We start from the raw sequence: 23,618 nt of genomic DNA on the forward strand, positions 1-23,618 counted from the left end.
TCTTATCCTGCTGGTTAAATCTGGTAAGGCAGCATAAGAAATCACACAAGGTGTGTGTCATGATGACTGATCTAGAGCAGCCCTAAACAGACATACAGCTATAAACAAACACCAGCCTGCCTTAACTGTGGGTCCCCCACACATCCTATAGACCACACATCCTATAATCCTGACCCGCCAGCGATGGTACCTGGGAGTGGCAGTAGTTCCTCAAAAGATGAAAGAGTTCCTCCATACTGACTGCTCCACTATAAGACAACCCTTGGAGGCATGCAAGGGAAATAGCCATGGTGACATTTCATTAAAAAAAACACCACTCTATTCTATAGGCTATGTTGCAAGGTCTCTAGCTGAGTAAGACTTGTAGGGAAAAGATTAATAAAGTGCTTCCATATCAAGACGTCAACTTGTTCTAGGCTGCAAATCCCTAATGATGTTTTTATATCTAAGTAACATTATAGTGCACAACTGGAGAATGAGGAACTAAATGTTGTAAAGGCTGTTGGGATAATGTCAAAATGCAGAAAGGCAGGGGACCATTCATGTAAAGTTTGTTAAACTGAACTGCCTTGCACTACCTGGACCGTACCTCCCACCTCTGTAATTATAAGGAAATCAGCACTGAGTGCTCACTGGAAGGACAGATCGTGAAGCTGAGGCTCCAATACTTGGGCCACCTCATGAGAAGAGAATAATCCTTGGAAAAGACCCTGATGTTGGGAAAGATTGAGGGCACTAGGAGAAGGGGACGACAGAGGACGAGATGGTTGGACAGTGTTCTCGAAGCTACGAACATGAGTTTGACCAAACTGCGGGAGGCAGTGGAAAACAGGAGTGCCTGGCGTGCTATGGTCCATGGGGTCACGAAGAGTCGGACACGACTAAACAACTAAACAACAACAACAACAACAAGCTACAAAGAGATAACCATTTCTTAAAACACATTCCACTAGCTACCGGTCATTCTTAAGGAACAATTCCCCAAGAGAGTGTTAACTGATAGTTCCTTCCTGTTTGTCTTCAGTCAGGTTACTATCCTCTTCCAAACTTTCAATGGATTTAAGGTTACCATTGGATAGTGCTTCTTTTTTCAGTTGATCTGTGTCTTCTGTTTCAGCTGGGGCTTTTATAATCTCCTCTTGAAGAGATGTTACTACTTTTTCCAGGGATTCTACCAGTTCATCCCTCAATTCATCCTCAGATTCTTCAAAGTTACTGTGTTAACAGATTAAATTAATAGGATAAAATGGTTATTAACTTATGATTCTTGATCAAGTTATCATAATGTTGAATTTCTAAACTAGCCAATATTTATTTTTAAAAAATGAAAATGTGAGAGCTGGTTTGTGTGTTAATGGGGCCCTACACAGTTGCTTTGTGAGGGTACAGAGTTCCCATCTCACCAGCTTTAAGGCATAAGCAGGACTGTCTGAAAGTGCTATTTGTTTAAGCCAGGGGTACCTAAAACATTTTAGCTCAAGGGAGACCTCACAGTATGAAACAAAATAAAAAAAATTCCTTCCAGTAGCACCTTAGAGACCAACTAAGTTTGTTATTGGTATGAGCTTTCATGTGCATGCACACTTCGTCTGCAAAGAGCAATATGAAAGTATTTGCTGTTCCTCCTGTTTTTCATCCTTCAATGCCGGTTCACACAATGTTGAGATTGAGAGCCAACTACTCAGTTCTGGAGTTTTAGCTTCACCAAACTTGCTAGTCAACCTATTTTTACTAAATTATCGGTTTGCCCACTGTCAGTACTTTATATTAAACATGAGCTAAAGTGAAAGTTAGACACCTTTCAAAGCAAACAGTATCCTAGTTTTAAGCAGTTATACTAATTTTTCTAGACAGAAATATGCTACCGGTATTAAATTGGTGAGGTTGCTGATTCTCCCCATTCTATACATTTGTCACAAATCTTAAGGTTGGAACAGCTCAAAAATATTGTTGCTTAACAAGAGTCTTTTATGCTACGCCGATACTGTCAAAGAAGCAAAGGCCAACTTACGTATCATCGTCATCAGATCTTGGATCAAGCCTTTCTTCATCCACTTCAACAGCAGCATCCACTTCTGAATCAGAACTCTCTACTGAATCAGCTTTATCATTTTTTGGAGTGCATGGGGTTACTGTTTCCTCTGAAGTGGAAAATGTTTTAGTTGGTTTTATTGTGTTTTAAAGATTGTAAGCAACTTTGAATTTATACCAAGGTGTGTGTGCGCACACACACACGCACGCACACACACACACACGCACACAAACTTACAGAGCAGGGTTGGCCAATGTGTCGCCATTTGGTTTATACCTGATGCTAATCTAATCTAGATATATGGGGTCCGTTCACATAAGGTAGCCCACAGAGAACTGCTTTCCAAATGTGGGGCTGCTTCCAAATTCACAATGGGACTAGGCCAATCTACGGTGTGTGTGTGTGTGTGTGTGTGTGTGTATATGTAATATATATATGTAATATACATATATATATATGTAAAAGGTCCCAGTTCGTACACATCCAGCTACCTCCAAAACCGCTTGACCGATTGCGTTGAAATTTTCACACAACGTTCCATTCCACTATGCGGGTGTTTGTATAAACTTAGATTGGACAGACAGATGTCACACCTGTGAGAAGTTAGAACATGTTTTCTAGAAAAACATGTCAAAGCAGCACAACTGAGGATGCCTCAGCTGCTGCCATTGGCTGCAGACTATCTGTGACATCACAGTAGCATGGCATTGCCCAGCATAGCACAGCCAGGGGAGCAGGCCAGTCCCAAGATGCACATGGGGTGTGCGGGTGGAAGAGAGAGAGGGGTCGGGTTGACGGGTGCCATCACACGGGAGGAAGATGACCAGAGATGAGCAGAGAGCTGGAGGGAAGATGGCTAGAGATGACCAGAGAAACGGGAGGGACCACAGAGAGGTGTCGTGACGTCTGGGTTATGGTACGGGGCTGGGGTGAGGAACGGGGGCGCTGAGTGGAGGTGGGCCATGCCTTTTGGTAAAAGGAATGTGTCGGGGTGGTGCCATCACGTGAAAGGAAGATGACGTCACACGGCGGGAGGACCAGAGACAGGGGTGGGGAACGGGGATGCTGAGTGGAGGAGGCCCATGCCTTATGGGAGGATGAATGGGTGGGGATGGGGTGGGGGGATTTGCCAGAACACACATGCGAGGGGGAGAGAGAGCGCTCGGGGTGCCGGGTGCCATTACGTGGGAGGAAGATGACGTCACACGGCGGGGAGACCAGAGACAGGGGTGTCTCAACGTCATGCGGCTGGGGTGGGGAACGGGGACGCTGAGTGGAGAAGGCCCATGACTGAGCCACAGCAACGCGTGGCCGGGTACAGCTAGTCTTACATAAAGGCACTTTCTGTTTGTGTGAAGTGGTACTTCCAGGTGGGTTAGTGGACACGTGGTCACTATTGCTAGCCCAATAGAGGTGGCTCCTTGCTCAGACCAAGGATTTGATGAGACCACCTTTTAAATATGCAGGACAACAAACCTCATATAAGCTCAGTGAGGAATAATTTTGCTTGAAACACTGTGAACTGAGCCTTCTGCTGGAATTGAAAATATATATAAGACTCTACAGCTTTCTCATAAGGTCCTGGATAGGCATTATTAAGTTTGGAATTACTAGACAATCTTTCACATTGTTTCATTACCGTGAAGCTTCTTAACTTTCTCATTTATCCTGCAATCGATAGTTGGTTGTATAAGATGTTTGGGCACAATTTTACTGTATGCAACTTTCCCCATTTACTTCAAGCATATGTGTTGTCTTTATATCATGGTATGTTAAAAATATCATGATTGATTGTTTTAAAACCATCCTCCTGTTGTTTTATTTATGCTCAGTATTGTGTACTGAGGTGTGAACATTACACAGATACTGTCTGTTTTAGGGCAGTTCAAGCTTCCCCCCTCAATCTGTGTGCTTGTTGTGCGTAGGTTAAGTTCACTGATATATTCAGTAGCTGCATGCAATGTCAAATAAATCTCAGATGTGACTATCAAGTAGCAAAATATGTAAGAAGCAACTTACTGTGTTCTTCGGCTTGGCACAAAGTGTCACTGGAGCATTCTGCTTCAGCTAGCATGTTCATTAGTGTCCCAGGTGATTCCTGGCTCCATTTTCTCCTGTTTTCAGGAAATTCTGGAGGGATCAAGGTAACCTGGCCCACTGAGAAATAATAATACAGTACACTAGTTCACTCACTCTGCATTAGCAAGGCTTTCATGTAAAACTAGCCCCACTGCATTTCACCTCCAAATGTCAAGAACCTTCTTCCTTCTGCTTCCTCTCTTGCTTCTGTAGTCATAATTCATCCTTCTACAAAGGTGCGTTCATTTGCTGACACTTTTGCTCAAGCAACAGCACTATGGAACATTTTTTTCCAAAGACAAAATATTTGAAGGGCAGGAAGATGACAGTTTAAAGGATTTCTAAACTAAGACAAAACAGGTCTTAGGGGCTTCTGGTGGGCTAGGAGGTTCATGAACCGTTTCAGAAAACAGCTGAATACAGCTGAATGGATGATTACTATAGAGATAGGGGGGAACAGAGGAGGGGTTGCCGACCTTTTCAGACAAAACGTAGAATTAAAATAGCTCTGAGCAAGCACACTAGGCTAGGAATGGTCAGGAAACAGCCTGCTCATAGTCTAGCTTAGCACCCACAAGTACGGTAATTTTTAAGGGATTCCTCTCTTACACTTTGGGAACTATGGAAATGATATTTCAGGTCACAGTAGAACACCCTTCTGAAATGCCCCCTGTATTTCACATTTAAAAGAACAAGTGGAGTCAGTAACACTCAGAAAATACTTTCCAAGAGATTACCTGCTTCATCCATGGTAGTGGATGTAGAGGAAATATCTGCATTTTCTAGAAGATTCAGAAGAGTCCGTGGGACTGATGTTTGCCAGTGTTTTCTGTTTACAATGGCATCATCTTCATTGTCACCACCTAAGGGAAAGGAGATTACCTTCAATGGCTTTTAAATCTGAATGGATAAAAATATGGTATTAATTATGAGACACAAAGGTCCATTGGTTGATTTTTCAGCACATATAATGTAATTGTAAGTTATGCATGGAACCCATTCTTGTTACAGACTGATCACATATTATCACTGGCCTAACAAACTAAAACAAAAAACTGAGCTGATCAGGTGCATGGTGACAAGACATGTCATTGTATGCCCAAAACAAAAACAAATGAAAGTTATACAAATAAGTTATACAAATAATATGAGCAACAGAAAGAACATGAAGGAATATAACTGCAAGTGATAATGGGAACAGCACACCAAAAAAGTCTAGCAGTTTAGAGAAGCACACCTGTTTCCCAAGATTTGTCTATATAATCATCACAGATGTTTGTCAGTTTTTTCTTAAGGTTTTCTCCATCTTCAAAAGTTAAGGCTTCATTAAGTTTATCACATTCCTAAAATCAAAAGAAACAATGCACATTCAGAACTTATTCAATTCGGGCACATAGGCCAACATGCAGCAGTAGGTTACGGTCAAAAATAAATTACAGCTTTATGAATGAGGAGTGTGCTTGTGCACGGTATTCAATCACTCACCTCTGCCTCTCTTTGAGCATAACAAAATATGAGGCTTAGCTTGTTTTTCTCCAGCCAAACTGTTTTCTAGGCTAACCTGGTGTAACATATAACAATAGCCCATACCTCTTTCTCTTTCTGGAAATCTGAAACACCATCTTTCAGATCAATCTGAAACTTTAGACCTCCCTGAAGAAAATAAATAAAAAGAGTTACCAACTATCACAGGTATACATTTTAAAGACTCCTCGTGCCATCATCTGAAATACAGGCACAGGAGAGCACGAGGATGCTGATTATCATTTTTTCGGTCCGAGGGAAAGCAGCAATCCACTCATGTGCTTCCAATTTTTCCTCTCCCTTCCCCAGTATGGGATTTTGTGGAAGAGTAGATCAGGAAAGAAGATAGGAAAAGACAGCATATATATCCCACTTACTTGAAATGGCCATCACATGCATGATCACCACTGGCTGACATAGTCATTTGAAACCCCATTTTCAGAGCTATACAAAGACCAGACAAAATGATGAGAAAAATATTATCTTTAACCTTTGCTTTGTGTTTTCTTTCAATGAAATTTTCCTCCTGCCAGTTATGTACTCCAATTTGTTTCAAGTTTTGCTCGAGATCCTTTAAGACAAAAAAGTAATATAAAATTTAATAGGCACAGTTACTTCCAGTCAAAAATGAAGTATGCTCTTATTATATTTTGATAAAGCACAGTCAACCATGTTAAAAACTGTGACCTTTTCCCATTAATGTAAACTTTTCAACTATCACATTGTACCATAAAGAGGTGCTAATACCTGAACTGGTTCATCTTGTCCTCCAGGAATAATATAATTATAAGTAGGTTGGTTCTCAGTCTTTCTCTGTTTCACAATATATGTTTTGTCCTTTATATTTTTATTCTCCTTTAAGACAGAATATATTTAATTAAAAATGTTGCTGATTTGAAAGAAAGAGTGATACATGTATAGAATTGCTTGTGCATGCAGTGAGAACTTTGAATCCTAGCCACTATTTGCTCACACCCAAAATTCTTGTCAGTCCTATTGACCACTAAAGGGGCAGAATGGATTTCAACTGCTAAAATCCTCCCATTACAATAATCTAAATAAAAAGATAAACAACATCAGCATAATTACTATCAGTTTGCCACATCTTGGAAAGGGAGGTGTGTGAAAACTCTAGTAAAAGTTTGGTGCAGTGAAATTTACCTCTAGAGATTCTGCTTTACGTCTAATTTCATTTACTTCACTGTGGTACTGCTGACGAATCTTCTGCAGCTGTTTCAGGTATTCCTGTTAAACATTATCAGATTTTTTTAAAAAAATGTGTACCCACAGGAAACTTTAGAAGCAACATGCTGTATCAGTAATATGTACATTAACAACAAAATTTTATGCATGTCCATTCAGGAATTCCATTGTGTTCAGGAGAGCTTATATGATGTGTAAAGAACTGTAGCAAATATCAGTACACTATTTAAATATGTACACACACACACACAAAACACAAACACGCACATAGTCTCTACTATGAAGATTTTAAGTCTTTCTTAAACAGCAGCTTCCCAACACTACTTTGGGAACTAAATGACCTTTCACTTGCATGAAGTGGTCTGCTTAATAATAATAATAAATTTATCTAAGTAGCTGCCAAACTGATAGGTGGCATATTAAATAAACAAATGCCAAAGCCTTTGAGTGCACGTAAAATAACTAACAGAGCAATCCAAACTCCTGGCAGCAGTGGGGCTTAAAATAATAGTGGAGTCGTTGCTGGAGTTCTGCCAATTGTGCCAGCTTGCCGGGGGGGGGGGGGGGGACTTTAGTGAAGAGGCCCAGATCAGGCCTACTGCAACAACTTACTGATAGCTGGGCTGGCTTAGGATTCAGCAGATCCTTGGCCAGCCTCTAGCTCTAACCCTTCCCCACAGTGGACCACAGATATGGATTGCTCTACCCACATAAGACCCCAAAAGCTAAGACTAGAAGATATGGCACTAGTTCTAAGCAATCCATCATTAACTGCCCAGTGCTGATGGCTCCAGAATATATAACAACTACTTCTGCCCTAACAAACAGGGTAGTGCTTAAAAGCCTGTACTGTATTCCCATACTAAAAAGAATGCCTGTACTATGGTTTTGCAGTAGCAGATTTACATGGATCTATGTGAATCCTGCCCCCAGCATTTGCATAATGACTCTATGATTCCTATTATAGTTTCCTTGACCCATAGCCCAAGGGAAACAGCTTTTTCTTACCTGTTCTTTCATTTTATTGTTTTGAGCAAGAGCTCTCAACTGCTCTTCCTTCATCTCCCGATACTGCATTTGAAAATACTGCCGGTCAGCAGAAGATGGACGCAATCCCTATATGCAAAATAATGGAAACATACAAAATGTAAACATTTCTGAACCCACCCCACTGAATGGAAAAGTAAAATGTAGTTGGAGTTTTTTCATGCTAGTGCATTTTTAAATATCACTCTATTTGCTTATCAGTTTCAGTTTCTTATTCTCTCTTCTTGGAAAAAATGCTTACAAGTTGCTTCTCTACTTTTATCTTGTATTGCTGGGCATTGTATCGTCTCTGAAGATATTCTGCAGGCCTGGAAGAAACAGGAACATCAGTGAAAATCTGAAGCTGGATTCCAAGTTTCCTTAGTAAATTGTACTGAATATAAAAACTATAGATTAAAAGGTTAAATTGGAAGTCTAACCTTTTCACACTGCTTCTCTATTTTTCAGTCATAAATGGCCTAGCAATCCCATACTCTCCCCACCTGAAGCTGAATCATCATCAACCCCATATATGCCCACAGGATCAATTCCATCTGAGGGATGGGCACTGTTACAGGTGACACATGTTTTGTTCTGCACTTGTAAGAAATTTATCTTTTAGCATCTTAGCACCCACATTTTGAAACTCCATGTCTACTGATACCAGGTAGGCACTGTGATTTTTTCAGCACCTGCTAAAAACATTTTTGTTTATGCAAGTCTATCTAGACTAGTGGATGCTGTTATGTGCTTTAATCTGGTTTTGGCTTGTTGCTGGTTTTTATTTAAAAAAATGTTTTAAATATTTTTGTAACTTTTTAAAACTGATCATGTTGTTTTTATTCTTTTTGCCAACTGCGTTGAGGCTTTATTACAATTGAGTGGTATATGTTATGCAATAAATAAAATAAATGTTGCTGCCACAACATTTGAGCAGACAAACTTGCTCATATTCTGTGTCACTTCAGAATTTCAAATTTGAACATGAGCTTGAAATCAGTGGGCTTTAGCTTACCTAATTTCGGTGTGGGATCAAACTGAAAGCAAGCAAGCAAACAAACAAAATCGTGCCAATTTCTACACCGTCAAGAATACCCATGTCAAAATCATGAGATGTATCAATATTCAAGGGGGGGGAATCCTACCAGTGAGGTGGTGGAGGTGGTGGTTTTTGTCCTTTCTGCTTATAATACTCTTCCAATCTTTCGCTGATACAAGGATCATCACCCTGCTCAAAGGCCCTTTTCTGCAAGTTTTCAAGTTTCATATAATAATGGTCATAGTGCCCCCTCCTTCTGGCAGCTTCTGATTTCCCACACATCTTCAACCGAGGACCCCAGGGCTGGAAACATCATACATATTAAAATTATGAAGGCAAGAAATCCACTGACTTTGAAGTTATCCTTTTGCTAAATCATATTGTTAAAGCACATCACTTCCTGGGCCTAGTGATTAGCAGCCAATGGTATATTTTTCCATATTCTCCAACATTTCTCTGAAGAAAATAGGATATATAATATATAATATAATATAATAATATAATATAATAATTTCACTATTTTGCCCCAGTCACTCTGCGCGGCTTCCAACACACTGTATATAAAAACATAATAAAACATTAAACATTTAAAAAACTTTCGCACACAGGGCTGCCTTCAGATGGCTCAGGGGTCAGATAACTCCATACCCTTCAACGTTTCTCTGATGAAAATAGGGATGTCCTAAGGAAAAACGGGACATTCCAGGATCAAATCAGAAACTAGGACAACTTCTGTAAATCTGGGACTGTCCCTGGAAAATAAGGGCACTTGGAAGGTCTGTCATTCTCGAAATTGAAGAAGTTTGGTCCTGATCAGGGTCTGGACAGAAGACCGTTGAGAATTCCATTCTCTGATGAGAATTGGGGTATAAACATAAAATAGCAAGCATATTCCATTTCCCATTCTTTGCTGCAGCTTATGCTTTCTCTGTGCACGCAGCATTCTGCTAAACAATATTTATGACTCCTATTAATTCATCTCATGTGATCCCATTAACTCCTTTGGCCTGCCGATGGCCTAAACAACTGAACACCACAAGTGCCTAAGCATTCTCCCTACCCCTCTGGGGCAATCTCATTTGGCACCCACGCCTTCCTCTTGACCTAACTTTAAGAAGAAAAGTGAGTAATTTGCAAGTGCTCATGGACTTTTTATGTTAGTTGTGTGTTCTGGATCAAGAGTAATGTGTAACAGCAAAGTGTGGCTTGCGCATCCCTTTAAAGAGGTACAGACTTATGGTCAAGCTAGATACAGAACATAGCTTTGAATCTGCTACTTAGATTTTTTAAAAAATAAAAAGGTGAGAATTCTAACAGCAGCTAAGAGGGACCATTATATAGATTAGGGCCTCAGAATTGCTTTTCGATTTAAAAAAAATACAAGGGCAGAATGGGAAAAGAATTCCAGAATCAGATTCAAAGACACATTTAACCTCACATCTAGTTTGACCCTAATTTGCTTATTTGTCAAACACTGTTAAACTAGTCGGTACAGGAATAACAGACCTGTGGCCCTCCAGATGGTGTTGGACTCCAGCTCCCATCAGCCCCGGCAGCATGACCAATATTTAGGGATAATGGGTACTGGAGTTCAGCGACAACTGGAGGGTCACTCGTCCCTGAATTAGTACCATCTACTGCTGCAAAGTGAAAGTACATGACAAATAAAGAACTACATTAAACAATTACCATATTTTCTGTCTATAAGATGCCCCCATGTATAAGGCGCAGGGACTCAAATGGGGAGATGTATCTGTGTATAAGATGCCCCCTACTTTTTGACATTATTTTTAGGGGGGAAACCTAGTCTTATACATGGAAAAATACGGTAAATGCCAAGAGAACTTTAATTACTATTATTATTACCTGATTAATAGGATCGTGGGGCCTTGAAGGAGCTTTCCATTCATTTTCATACATTATGTCTTGTTTTCTGGAAAGCATCTCCAGCTTGATTTTGGGTGAATGACGATCATGGATTCTTGATTTCTGAACTTCAGGAGCTCCTTTGATAATTCAATTAAATAAGGTTTTGATAATTATTTCCAATATCATACTCTTATGCCCCTCCCCTTCAAAACCCCAGAATGACCAGCAACATACCCTGAGTTGGGAATCCTGTTTGGCACCAAATGTGCAGTTCTGCTCCAATTAAATATGCTCCAAGATGTGAGCACTCAGGTAACGAGAATTACTCCTGAACAATGCTTACTGAAGTACCATACCTACCACCATCTATTTCTATTGATCTAAAACATTCTTCTAGTTCCAGTGAGAAGGGAACTGACATTACCTGGCTCAGTCTACCTCATCAGGGAAAGGGTGCAGTGTTTGCCTCTGTGGTCTGCACACAATGCACAATTAATGCTACCTTATAACAGCAAAGTAATAATTCTACCCATGTTTACACTTTAGATGACAATAATCGGAGGCCTGAATTTATTTTGAGTGCAACACATAGGAACTATATAAACGAAGGTTTCACTCTCTTGGAGAGGAAACAACACCTGACTAAAGCAGTTCTGTGATCTTAAGAGCTATACCGTTATATCCCAGCTCAATCATTGCAGGAGTGTTGCTGGTCATTCCCCCAAGCTGGCGAGGCTAATTTGACAACGACAAAAAACCAAGCTTTTAGTGTCACCAGCCCAGTTCTGTGGAATACTCTGCCAACAGAGATTCAGCAGGCCTCTTGTTTTGATTTTTAAATGCCTGCTGAAAACTTTCCGATTCTGTTGGGCTTATGCAGGCAATTAAGAATACATCCTACCACAGTAGTTAACTGATATCTGATTTTATATTTTTATATGGTTTTTATTTTATGCTTTTATGTAGTTGCTGTGAACCACTTTGATATGTTGTTTATTAATTAAAATGCCTGTTGCTCCTACTTCTTACTTACAGCACCAGCAGAATGGGGCCACTACCTTGAAAGCACAACTCTTAAACTAGAGCCGTATTCAGTAACACGCATCTGCTCAATAGTTTTGATGCCACCATGTCCCCAAGGGGAAGGAGCATGCAAATTCATTATACACCATCTTCACTGAAATTTGACTAATTACTCAGTACCAATAACCATTTAAAACAAATGTCTCTCTCTCTCTCTCTCTTAAGCATTATGCTTTCATTTATATATACAGTATATATAAACCTTAGTGAGCAACAGCTTGCCTGATGGCAGTGAATCTAGTGACCTTTTTCTGTGAATGACAGTGTGGCTGAATTCTTCCTCCATGATCTAGAAGCAAATATAACAGATTACACATGCATGCATATATATCTATCTATGCTACATCTTCGCTAACTGGCGATTCACTAGTGTCCCAATGCACCCAAGGTGCTTGCTCATTCTGATAATTCAAGGCAAGAGGGATTATCTAAAAGAATGTCTTCCTCAATATCAACTATTTTGGGGCCCTACAATCAGTAGGGAATGACCTTCTGGTGGTGGTGTCACTGCTGGGTGCTGCCCAGTTCCCGGTGGTGGTTCCCCACTTGTTTAATTTCCTCCTTGGTGAGGTGTTTCTTCTCCCTCGTCATTAACTTTCAGAAAGCATTTGGAAACATTTCTGTTCACCTGGGCATTTGATGGCTCAGAGATACCATTCCCAGCAACTATTTAAAAATGTTCTTCATTTTTTTAATCATATTTTATTGGGTTTTCAAATATACAAACAAGAAAAAGGCAACATAAACCTTCATACATCCTTGTATACTGTTGATCATTATATACAATTCAATATGTACATCAAATACAGCACGTACCCCTACCCTCCACTCTGCACTATCAATATTCATTTCATCTCCGTTTTCTATACGGTCTGCCGAGCTCAGCTTCCTCCTTCTTCCACGTATGGTTTTCTATTCTCCTTTCTCTTCTCTGCTATTTTTCTTTTATTTCTATAAGTTTTCTCCTTTGTCCAATTCTCCAATATATCCCTTTTGTGTTCTAAACAATTGTAGGTATTATGTCAAGCCAATTAGTGTTATTGTTGGTTTACAATATGTTCTCAGATATTCTCTAAATTTTTCCCATTCTTTTTGAGATTTCTGGTCTTTTTGATCTCTTACTCTTCCAGTCAGTCTAGCCAGCTCTAAATATTCTACCATCTTTACCCTCCATTCCTCCACCGTTGGGGTATCTGGGGTTTTCCATCTCTGTGCCAATAAAACTCTGGCTGCAGTGGTTGCGTACATAAATATTCTGTGGTCTTCTTTCCTGATCTCTATCCCCATCAGACCCAACAGAAATAATTCTGGGTTTTTTGGGAACGTGTATTTTAACAATTTTTTTAACTCGTTATATATTTGTTCCCAAAATGGTGTTACTTTTTTACACCGCCACCACATGTGGTAAGTATCCCCCTCCTCCAACATACATTTCCAACATCTTTTTTCTTTTTTCTTATAGATCTTAGCTATCTTGACTGGAGTCAAGTGCCACCGGTACATCATTTTCATAATGTAAAAATGTTCTTCATTGTTTGGAAATATATATTTATTTTTAATCAACCTGCTTTACCACTTTGGTGTTTGCCACGCTGGGCTCCTTTAACAAATTCAGTTAATAAATACATTTTCCTGCGGAGAGCAAGCATTAGCAGCAATTGACGTCAGACAATCCCGCTCCTCGAATGTAAATTCTACACATTCACCTTAAATGTGACTACCATGTGCAAAGTGAAAAGAGGCAGAAGGGGGAAAGGAATGTGAAGGTTACCAGGGAAGGGTTTTCTCATTTGTTTGGATTGTCTGCAGCCACAGCAGACACTCACCTCAGGGGGCAGAAAATTCTTTATCTGCTGCTCCAAAAAGGGCTTTTTCAAAATGGAGTTGATAGAAGGGCGAGCTCTTGGAGATGTTTTAAACAGCTGGGATACTAATGTTCTTAATTCATATGAATACTTCATAGATACTGGTGTGAAATAGCCTCTGCAGATCTTCAGCACAAGTTGAGGCAAACTCTTGCCTTCAAACTGAAATATTAAAATACAGCCATAAATAGTAACTGCCAAGTGAAATGTGATGTTTAAAGAAAAATGTCTCAGCATCTTTTCTGGGGAAAATATCTCATGTGGCCCAGAAAAAAAAATTCAGATCTAGAACATCTGGCATCTCCTTGCTAGGCTGTCCAAGATTTAGAAGCATTGGAAATTACAATTCTAACTGCTGCGTTTGAAAAGTTCCACTTGAAAATTTTTCATTCTTAGTAAATATTGTATTAAAAATAGTCTGCTAATGTACTTACAGGGTGCTTTAAAGTACAGAGTTCATATAATACACAGCCAAGTGACCATATATCTCTGTAAAAGAAAGAAATCGTAGTATGGGGTGGGGAAACATTGTAAAACAAGAATATCCATCTGACCTTTGCAGTCAATAAACTAATTCATACTGTTCGTTGAAAAACAAATACAATTCACAAAACATATAGTCACATCCTAGGTTCCAAAGACATGGACCCAGGTGGCGCTGTGGGTTAAACCACAGAGTCTAGGGCTTGCTGATCAGAAGGTCGGCGATTCGAATCCCTGCAACGGGGTGAGCTCCCATTGCTCGGTCCCAGCTCCTGCCCAGTCCCAGTTCGAAAGCACATCAAAGTGCAAGTAGATAAATAGGGACCGCTCCGGCGGGAAGGTAAACAGCGTTTCTGTGCGCTGCTCTGGTTCGCCAGAAGCAGCTTTGTCATGCTGGCCACATGACCTGGAAGCTGTCTGCGGACAAACGCCTGCTTCCTCGGCCTATAGAGCGAGATGAGCGCCGCAACCCCAGAGTCGGACACGACTGGACCTGATGGTCAGGGGCCCCTTTACCCTTTAGGTTCCAAATTAAGAAGCTTTCTTAATAATAAGGATGGAGATATAACGGACGACAGAGAAGTTGCATAAAAGAGAAATAGAACCGTTAAAACTTCTAAATACATAGTCAACCTCAGAGAGAGAGAGAGAGAAGTCTCAGTATTGATTGCAATAGGTAAGGATCACACATGATGTTCAGTAGATGTCATGTTTTCATGAAGATTAATGCCTGTTGGGGTGGTGAGAGGATCCTTCAATCATATGAGCTTGGCAAACCTCTAAGAGCAAAGGTTTCTCACATTTGGGACATGGCATGTTCCAACATGTAAGCAAGGAGTGCCTGGGGAGACAGGCCATTGGAAGGCAGAGGCAAACCTACAATTAAGAGATTTACTATCCACTCCTGAAAAAAGGCCTCCTTATGGGGCAATTCCAGTTGTCTAGCAGGAGGATGGAAAAGGTATGGTGCTATCACAGAATCACAGAGCTGGAAGGGACCACAAGGCTCACCTAGTCCAACCCCTGCAAGGCAGGAATCTTTTTGCCCAACATGGGGCTCAGACCCATGACAACACTGAATTCCTCCCATGATGTGGTTGAAATATGTGCGTCAGAAATATTCACACTCACGTTTTGTTGTTATACGGCTTGTTCTCACAGATTTCAGGTGACAAGTAATATGGTGTTCCTACACAGGTCCGAGCAAATTCCATGGTACTAAAGGAAAACAACATTGAAAAATAATGGTTTTGACCAGTAAGTTTGTTATATATAGGGAAACTGGGGTGGGGGAAGCAACTATACATATCTACATCAATTCATCATTTGGAGACTCCAGGAACAAATTAGAACACTACTTATATATTTCAATATGTAACAGAAAAATCTGTATTCCAACCAACAGTGACATAGGAACCCTCAAATAAACCAGGATCACAAAAAATGTGATTTAAGATCAGTTTGCTTAATAATCGGTTAGACTAAACCATTGTTTCCCAAGTTCAGATATAAGAGGAAACTGCAGTTTATTCAAAACTGAATTTGGAAGCTTTTAATTTGCTTCCCTCATTTATTTTCTACATTTATATACCACCTTTATCTTCCAAGGAACCGTGGTGAACACGGTTATCGTCCTCAAATAAATGGTGCTTGATGCAACCTATTCTCTTCATTTATTGTAAACCACTTTGAGGTTTTTTTACAATCAAGTGGTGTATGGATGAATAAAAATACAGTAAGGATAAATAATTGTTTAGAGTTAGCATCAGAAGCATAGCTGCCAAGTTATCCCTTTTTTAAAGGGATTTCCCCTTATGCTGAATAGGCTTCCTTGTGAGAAAAGGGAAAACTTGGCAGCTATGCAGAATAAGGCCAGTCTACATCCCACTCTCTAAACCAGGCATCCCCAAACTTCGGCCCTCCAGATATTTTGGCCTACAACTCCCATGATCCCTAGCTAACAGGACCAGTGGTCGGGGAGGATGGGAATTGTAGTCCAAAACATCTGGAGGGCCGAAGTTTGGGGATGCCTGCTCTAAACATTTCACTATCTAAAACAAAGTAATCCTTTTCAGACATAGCACGGAAAGAACAATATTGAGAGTCCATAAAATGCTTACTTGTTCAGCATTCTCGCAATCCCAAAGTCTCCAAGTTTTGCTATCACTCCATTATTGCTGAGAAAAATGTTCTGCAATCCATAAAAGTGTTGATTTATATACCGATTAATCACAATTGTCTCTAATCAGCGTACCGTACAAGGATTGTAATACTGTACTGTAGTAGATTGTTTAAAACTGTAAGATCAGATTTCGGTTAAAATGCTGCTGAAATAAAGGCTTCAGTAGGCACTGGAAGTTCAATAAGGAGGGTGTCTGTCAGACCTCAGCTGGAATGGAATTCACAATACTTTATAAGTCAAAACTTGGCAGCCAGTACAGTGGTGTTATATGCTCAAACTGTTTTGCACCGGTGAGCAACCTGGCTGCTGAATTCTGCACCAGCTGAAGTTTCTGAACCAGCTTCAGAGGCAGCCTCATGTGTAATGTGCTGCAGTAATCTAACCTAGAGTTTACCCGAGCATAGACAACAGGTGTTAGTCTATCCCTGTCCAGATAGGGACACAGCTAGGCCACCAGTTGAAGCTGGTGGAAGGTGTGCTGTGCCACTGCGGTCACCTGAGGTGACAGCAATGGATCTCTGTACAAGAACAGTTGTAGCTGACATACCAACCACAACTGGGAAAAGGCACTCCCCCTTTGACTTACCTGTGCTTTTACATCTCTGTGCAGAATCTTCCTGTCATGTATATGCTTCAGTCCTAAGGAGATTTGCACAAACCAATTCAAGATCTATAGGCAAAGATAAAATGTAAATACCCCATAAACCACCACCACTGTAATTTCTACCAGGGCGGGGGGGGGGGACTTCCTTTAAAAGGTACATATGCCAGGAAAAAAATGATGAATTTAATATCGTATACAGTAAATATCAGAAAAAATAAGATATACATCTCTTCATCAAAAAGCAGGAAATGGGGATTCCAACCTCACTCTTGACATATAACCTGGACACAACTATCTATTCTACAAGGTCAGAACATACATTTAGACATCTAGTTAATAGAAGAAGCCATTCTCTGGGATTAGAGTCAAACAACTTCCTAACCACTCACCCTGAGTAGCAGGCACACTTCACATTTTCTGTAGTTCTCAGTAAGCCCAGTCCAGAATAGGTCCATCTGTTCCAGCAAATCCAAAATTTGCACCCAGGACTTCAGTTTGAGGCCAGCTTTTTAAAGCAGAGCAGGGAACCTGTGGTTCTCTGGATGTCGTTGGATCTCCCTGATCATTGGTCATACAAAGGTACCCCAACAACATCCAGACACACAAATTATTATGGCACTAATGACTTGGTAAATAAAAGAAAATGAAAGGTAGGGTGCTAATCTCCTCCTTGTCCTTTTTTTCTGTGATAAATAATTGAATGGAAGAATGCAAGGAAAGGCAGTTCTTCAAAATTCAAACCTACCTTGTCTTCATCAAATAACACTCCACGCTGCAAAATTATCCTCTTCATTAGGTCACCTCCATCACAATATTCCATAATAATATATAACTTATTTTTCTCTATAATAAAAGTATATTAAGCTTATGAACAAACTTTGTATTTACAAATACAGCACTTAACCGCTTTCACAGCAACTGATATAGCAAAGTTAACCAAAGCAATAAATCAATTTAAAAAAATCTTGCCACCATCACTATTTCAAAAAATGCTTTAAGTCATTTAAAGTTTAATGTTTGTACTGTGCATGGTTCCTTCTATGAGTAGTGCAGTCAGGTAATCTGTCTTGGAATAGTGATTTCAACTAAAGACTCCAAATTCTCAGGCTCACAACACCAAGATGCATATTTCATGCCAAACAGATTAAGATCTGGCTATCTCCAATATACTGATATTACAGATTTCCCACCTCTTGACCCCCACCCTACACTAGGTATACACAGCATTAGGGTAACTAGAAGCAAAGGACAATAGTGATCCTGTGTTCAAACATGTGCAAGGAGCCACTTTTCATAGTTCTGCATGAGAACCTAAACCACCCAAAATTAAATGCACAATGGTCCACTGTGAGAAGTAAAAAAATATTCCCAGATTGTTAATTTTCCACCACTGGGACAGAAATAATTTATTTAAATACCTTCTGAAAATCCTTCTTCTACACAACTATTAAAGGTACACAATCCCTGTCCTCTTTTGCATCTGCTCACCCTGAGAGTTTTTTTTTAAACAAACAAACAAACAAACAAAGCCATAGAAAATGAGACCTTGAAAGGCAGTGTAGAAAGCTACTATATTAGGGTGCTTCATTTTGGACAGAACAGCGACTTCTTTCTGAGAGCATTCTTTTTCTTTTCTTGGCATCTAAATTGGTTGAGAAACAAGGAAGGAGAAGCATGTGATTATTACTGTCCCTTTTTCAGATGAAATTTAGAGACTTTATTATATAGTATTGAATATTTAAATATCTACTTTTTTATTTTGTTTTGATCACACATATACATAAAGATGGATAAATATGAAACCATTCCAAAACTAACTATATCCAATTCCCTATGTCATGAATCATGAGTGTAGTCAGGCATCCCCAAACTGCGGCCCTCCAGATGTTTTGGCCTACAACTCCCATGATCCCTAGCTAACAGGACCAGTGGTCGGGGAAGATGGGAATTGTAGTCCAAAACATCTGGAGGGCCGAAGTTTGGGGTTGCCTGGTGTAGATGATATACGTAACATCACTCTAAAAGGTAAGTGCATTTGGGACAGGTGGGAGGAGAGATTATTTACCGTTGTTAAATTGATCTCCTTGATAACACATGGTTGATTGTTATCCTTTCCTTTAGCCAAGAATACTTTGCCAAAGGATCCTTCTCCAATCATTTTAATCACTTCATACTCATCCATGTTGTGGATTTAGAGAAATGTCTGTAAAACAAAAATATTTAAGTGATAGATACTTAATACAGTGGTACCTCAGTTTACGAACTTAATCCGTTCCGGAAGTCCGTTCTTAAACCAAAACAGTTCTTAAACTGAGGCGCACTTTCCCTAATGAGGCCTCCCACCGCCGGTGCCCTTCCACGTTCGGATTCCGTTCTTAGACCAAGGTAAAGCTCTCAAACCGGGACACTACTTCCGGTTTTGCGGAGTTCATAAACCGAATAGTTCTTAAGCAGGGCTGTTATTAAACCGAGGTACCACTGTATCTACAAACTCATAAGATACTGTTTTATTAAACTGTAAACATTAATTCATCATACATACAAAAACATTTAGGAAACCAGACTCTACCAATTGTTTCAGAAGTTTGTCCCACAAAGATTAAAAAATGTTGATTAGGTACAATCCGAAACATTAAGAGGGTATTCACACACCTACTCCATTAGAAGTGAAACGATGAAACTAATAGATTTGGGGAGAATTGCCTTTATTAAAGATTGATTATCATCACATTGTCTGTGGGAGCTACACCCATTGCACATGTGAAAGAAATATACTTCTGATTCATAAATGGCATGCAGAAGAACCCTCCTCATCCTGTTTGTTGTGAAATACACACACATCCTGTATTCCAGCCTTTACCAAACGGTTGTTTGGGACTAAAACTCTAGCTGGGGACTGAGGATAGTTGTAGTCCAAAACATATGGAGGACACCAAGTTGGCAAAAAGCTGCTCTATTCCATACAATACTTAATTAAACTAAGGTTACTGGATTTTTTCAATGAATCCAGAGACACTTTTAAACTTCAGTAGGAATGATAGGCTTTTGTATGGGGACTGATTTGTAAATCCGGTGACTGTCCCCGGGAAATGGGGACATCTGGTAACCTTAAACTGGAGTAAAATGAAAAGAGCATGTTGCTGCTTGTGGTCCCAGGGTAGAGTACTGACATGTTCTATTTTTAGATAGAAAACTCTTCTGTTTAAAGCAGGGGTCCCCAGACTACGGCCCCCGGGCCGGATGCGGCCCAATTAGCCTCCCAATCCGGCCCGCAACGACCCCCGCCGCCCGCTGCCGCCGCCCGCTATTACGGCGCGCGGCAGCGATCTTCAAAATCGGCAAAAAATCGCCGAAAATTCTTTGTGCGCATGCGTATGGGCCTCTCCCGACCCAGAAGAGGTCATTTCCGATGCACTTCCGGGTTGGGGGAGGCCCATACGCGTGCGCACAAGCGATTTTCGGCGATTTTCCCCGACCGTGTGCGTGTGCGCATGCGCACGGGCACGCACTCCCCCGCCCTCCGGCCCGCTGCGCGCGCACTCCCCTACTCTCCGGCCCGCCGCGCAGTCGGCGCGGCGGGCACCGACCCGAAGCCCGATAAGTCTGGGGACCCCTGGTTTAAAGGCTTCCTCTAATTCAGTGTTTCCCAAACTTAGGACATCAGCTGTTTGGACTACAAGCCCCATTATCCCTAGCTAGCAAAACCAGTGGGCACGAATGATGGCAACTGTAGCCCAAAACCAGCCGGAGACCCAAGTTTGAGAAACACTGCTCTAATTCGAAGGACAGTCTGGTTTAAAGATAAACATCTCTAAGAAAAGACAGTTAAGAGTCCTGAAGTTGCACCTGAACAGCAGATTGGTCAGATATTTCCAAACAATGGTGAGATGTATTTTACTTGTTTCAATTACAGCAATTATTTCTACCATACATATTATTGTGTGCGCACAAATGATATGTAAAACCAGCATCCTCTTTCTTTGATGATGCATTCATTTTTCTTTGGGTCAATGTGTAAGTGGACACTCTATAACCCACAGCACAGGTTTGCAGCCACCTTGCAGGTCTGTCTGGAACTTGCTTGGATGGAAGGAGCTGCCTTCAATTCCACAAAGTGGAAAAGGCTGGATATAAAAATGTACTAAATAACACATAAAATTTACTCAGACTAGACCTGCTGAAATGAATAGGCCTAAGTTAATCATGTTCATTCATTTCAACAGATCTACTCCTGAGTAAAAAAAATAGTTTGATGACTACCCCAGGGAGAATAAATATCCATTTGCCACCCGAGTCATTCAAGATCCCACTTCTTGTTAGTATAAATGTAGCCCCTCCACCCCCCCCAAAAAAATTGAAGCATTTTTCTCAAATATAGGCCACTTGGTAGCATGAGCACACTTTTTCATGCAGCAGTTCCCAAAGTGGGAATCTGCAACGCTGCATGTGTCAATGGTTCTCAGCAATGCCTTTTTCCTGGGGGGACGCAGACCCCTAAACATGTGTCCATGGAGGCACAGGTTAATTCTGTGTCCAGGACGGCTGTCTACTAGCTCCATCTGGTACGCAGGCTGAGACCCTACCTGCTCACAGACTGCCTTAACAGAGTGGTGCATGCTCTGTTTATCTCCCGCTTGGACTACTGCAATGCGCTCTACGTGGGGCTACCTTTGAAGGTGACCCGGAAACTGCAATTAATCCAGAATGCGGCAGCTAGACTGGTGACTGGGAGTGGCCACCGAGACCACATAACACCGGTCTTGAAAGATCTACACTGGCTCCCAGTACGTTTCCGAGCACAATTCAAAGTGTTGGTACTGACCTTTAAAGTCCTAAACAGCCTCAGTCCTGTATACCTGAAGGAGCGTCTCCACCCCCATCATTCAGCCCAGACACTGAGATCCAGCGCCAAGGGCCTTCTGGCGGTTCCCTCATTGTGAGAAGTGAGTTTACAGGGAACCAGACAGAGAGCCTTCATGGTAGTGGCACCCGCCCTCTGGAATGCCCTCCCAGCAGATGGCAAGGCAATAAGCAACTATTTTACTTTTAAAAGACAACTGTTTAGGGAAGTATTTAATGTTTGATGCTGTAATGTTTTTAATATTCGGTTGGAAGCCGCCCAGGGTGGCTGGGGAAACCCAGCCAGATGGGCGGGGTATAATAATAATAATAATAATAATAATAATAATAATAATATATTATTATTATTATTATTATTATTAATATATAAACATTTTGTGGATCCAAGTTTGGCCTCATTGAGGGGCAGTCTTTCAATCTGAGTGGGAAAATGAGAGTACCCCTAAACATTTTTTTAGGGGGGGAAAGCACTGGTCATCAGACTTTGAGAAGCTGATCTCGCTGGATAATTGAAATAATGAAACTAGTTCCAACAGGATTTTGAATAACTCTGCAATCAAGTTTTGTGACCGCTTCAAATTTTTTACTGCGCTCCTTTCTCTTCCTTAGCCCTTCCACCCGTCGATCTCTGGGGCGGTTAGCAGCAGAAAAAAAGGCAAGATTAAAAAACACAAAATGCATACTCGAAACCAAGCATAGGGTAGGGTTAGGGTAGCGGGCACTGGCGATAGGCTTCATGTAACCAAGAGGGCAGTGCACCCCCCCCCACCCCCACAAAGTCGCTGCTTTAACGGAGGCGAACCCACAAGCGGGGAAAGGGGCGGGTGGCGGTTGAGGCGGCGGCGGCGGCAGCCTCGGGAAGGCGACCCTCCGTTTTTTACGCGCGGGTTACCCGGCGAGCCGGCTTCCGAGTCCGCATGTAGGGGGTTGTCTCCAAAGCGGGGCACCCAAACGCCATAGGGTGGGCGGTGGGGTTAAGCGCGTCCCTCCGTGTGGTTCGTCCTCCTCGCTCGCGAAGGGAGCAGGCCCTCTCCTCCTCCCCGCCCTCCGCGTTGCCAAGGCGACGGAGAGAAAAAAAGACGCGCGGGCCGGTTCCGCAGCCCGCGGCTCTATGACGCCTTGGCTGTCGCACGAGGGAAGGGAGGGCGGGGAAGGGGTCGCTGCCACCCACACCTGCCCTTTGAGACAATTCAAGGCACACCAGGGCGAGTAAAAAAAGCACGCAGGATCCAGCTCCTGAGAACCCAGCATCAGATTTAGGGTGATAAGAGCAGCTTCCCCGCACAGGGTGGCAAGCCGGGGGGGGGGGTGAATGACAACAAAAACACCAACAGCATCTATAGGAATCAGCTAAGATCTATTTAAAAATTTTGTCCTTGCTTAGCATTCCAGCAAAGTTTTGGACATACAGGAACATGGCTTTTAGGATGTATAGGCAGAATAACTTCCTTGAACCGACAAACAGGGCAAGCAGATGCATGTGTGCTTTGAAGTAAGCCTCACTGAGGTTACAGTAAAAAAAAGTTTAGGCACATGTACCTGTGAACAGAAAGGGAGTTTGAAAGTTGTGTTTATCCTTCCATTGGTCTAGTTCTCAAATAAATTTCAGTTCCAATAGAGCCTTTCCCAAGAACTTAGTAAACAGGTTGTAGTAGATGGTGTTCTGTGTTCAACTAAATTTTATGCAGAATTGTTTCATTGAAAGTAACGGACCTAACTTAGTCATGTTCCTTAATTTTACTAGGTCCGCTTTGAGTAAAACTTGGTTG

At 41.3% G+C, this 23,618-nt stretch overlaps 1 protein-coding gene across 3 annotated transcripts; it reads right to left on the reverse strand.

Moving 5' to 3' along the window:
- Positions 1-305: 305 nt before the first annotated feature.
- Positions 306-22,900, reverse strand: NEK5 (NIMA related kinase 5). 3 transcript variants are annotated; one of them, XM_035110228.2, is made up of 23 exons: positions 22,742-22,900; positions 19,055-19,192; positions 18,535-18,631; positions 17,735-17,832; positions 16,972-17,055; positions 16,324-16,394; positions 15,335-15,421; positions 14,155-14,209; positions 13,682-13,882; positions 12,078-12,144; positions 10,770-10,909; positions 9,010-9,206; positions 8,127-8,193; positions 7,847-7,954; positions 6,797-6,880; positions 6,383-6,490; positions 6,126-6,206; positions 5,702-5,764; positions 5,349-5,454; positions 4,849-4,974; positions 4,052-4,189; positions 2,012-2,141; positions 306-1,215 (listed from the first exon to the last, which is right to left on the reverse strand). In XM_035110228.2, exons 2-23 carry the CDS (start codon positions 19,169-19,171, stop codon positions 993-995), a joined length of 2,448 nt encoding a protein of 815 aa, XP_034966119.1. In that variant the 5' UTR covers positions 19,172-19,192; positions 22,742-22,900; the 3' UTR covers positions 306-992. The 3 variants fall into 3 exon arrangements, with proteins under 3 accessions (XP_034966119.1, XP_060128363.1, XP_060128364.1); XM_060272380.1 differs by lacking the exon at positions 5,702-5,764; XM_060272381.1 differs by lacking the exons at positions 18,535-18,631; positions 19,055-19,192; positions 22,742-22,900 and having other exon boundaries at positions 16,972-17,024; positions 17,735-17,784.
- Positions 22,901-23,618: the final 718 nt, after the last annotated feature.

Source organism: Zootoca vivipara, chromosome 3, assembly GCF_963506605.1.
Source record: "Zootoca vivipara chromosome 3, rZooViv1.1, whole genome shotgun sequence".
NCBI classification, from domain to species: Eukaryota; Metazoa; Chordata; class Lepidosauria; order Squamata; family Lacertidae; genus Zootoca; species Zootoca vivipara.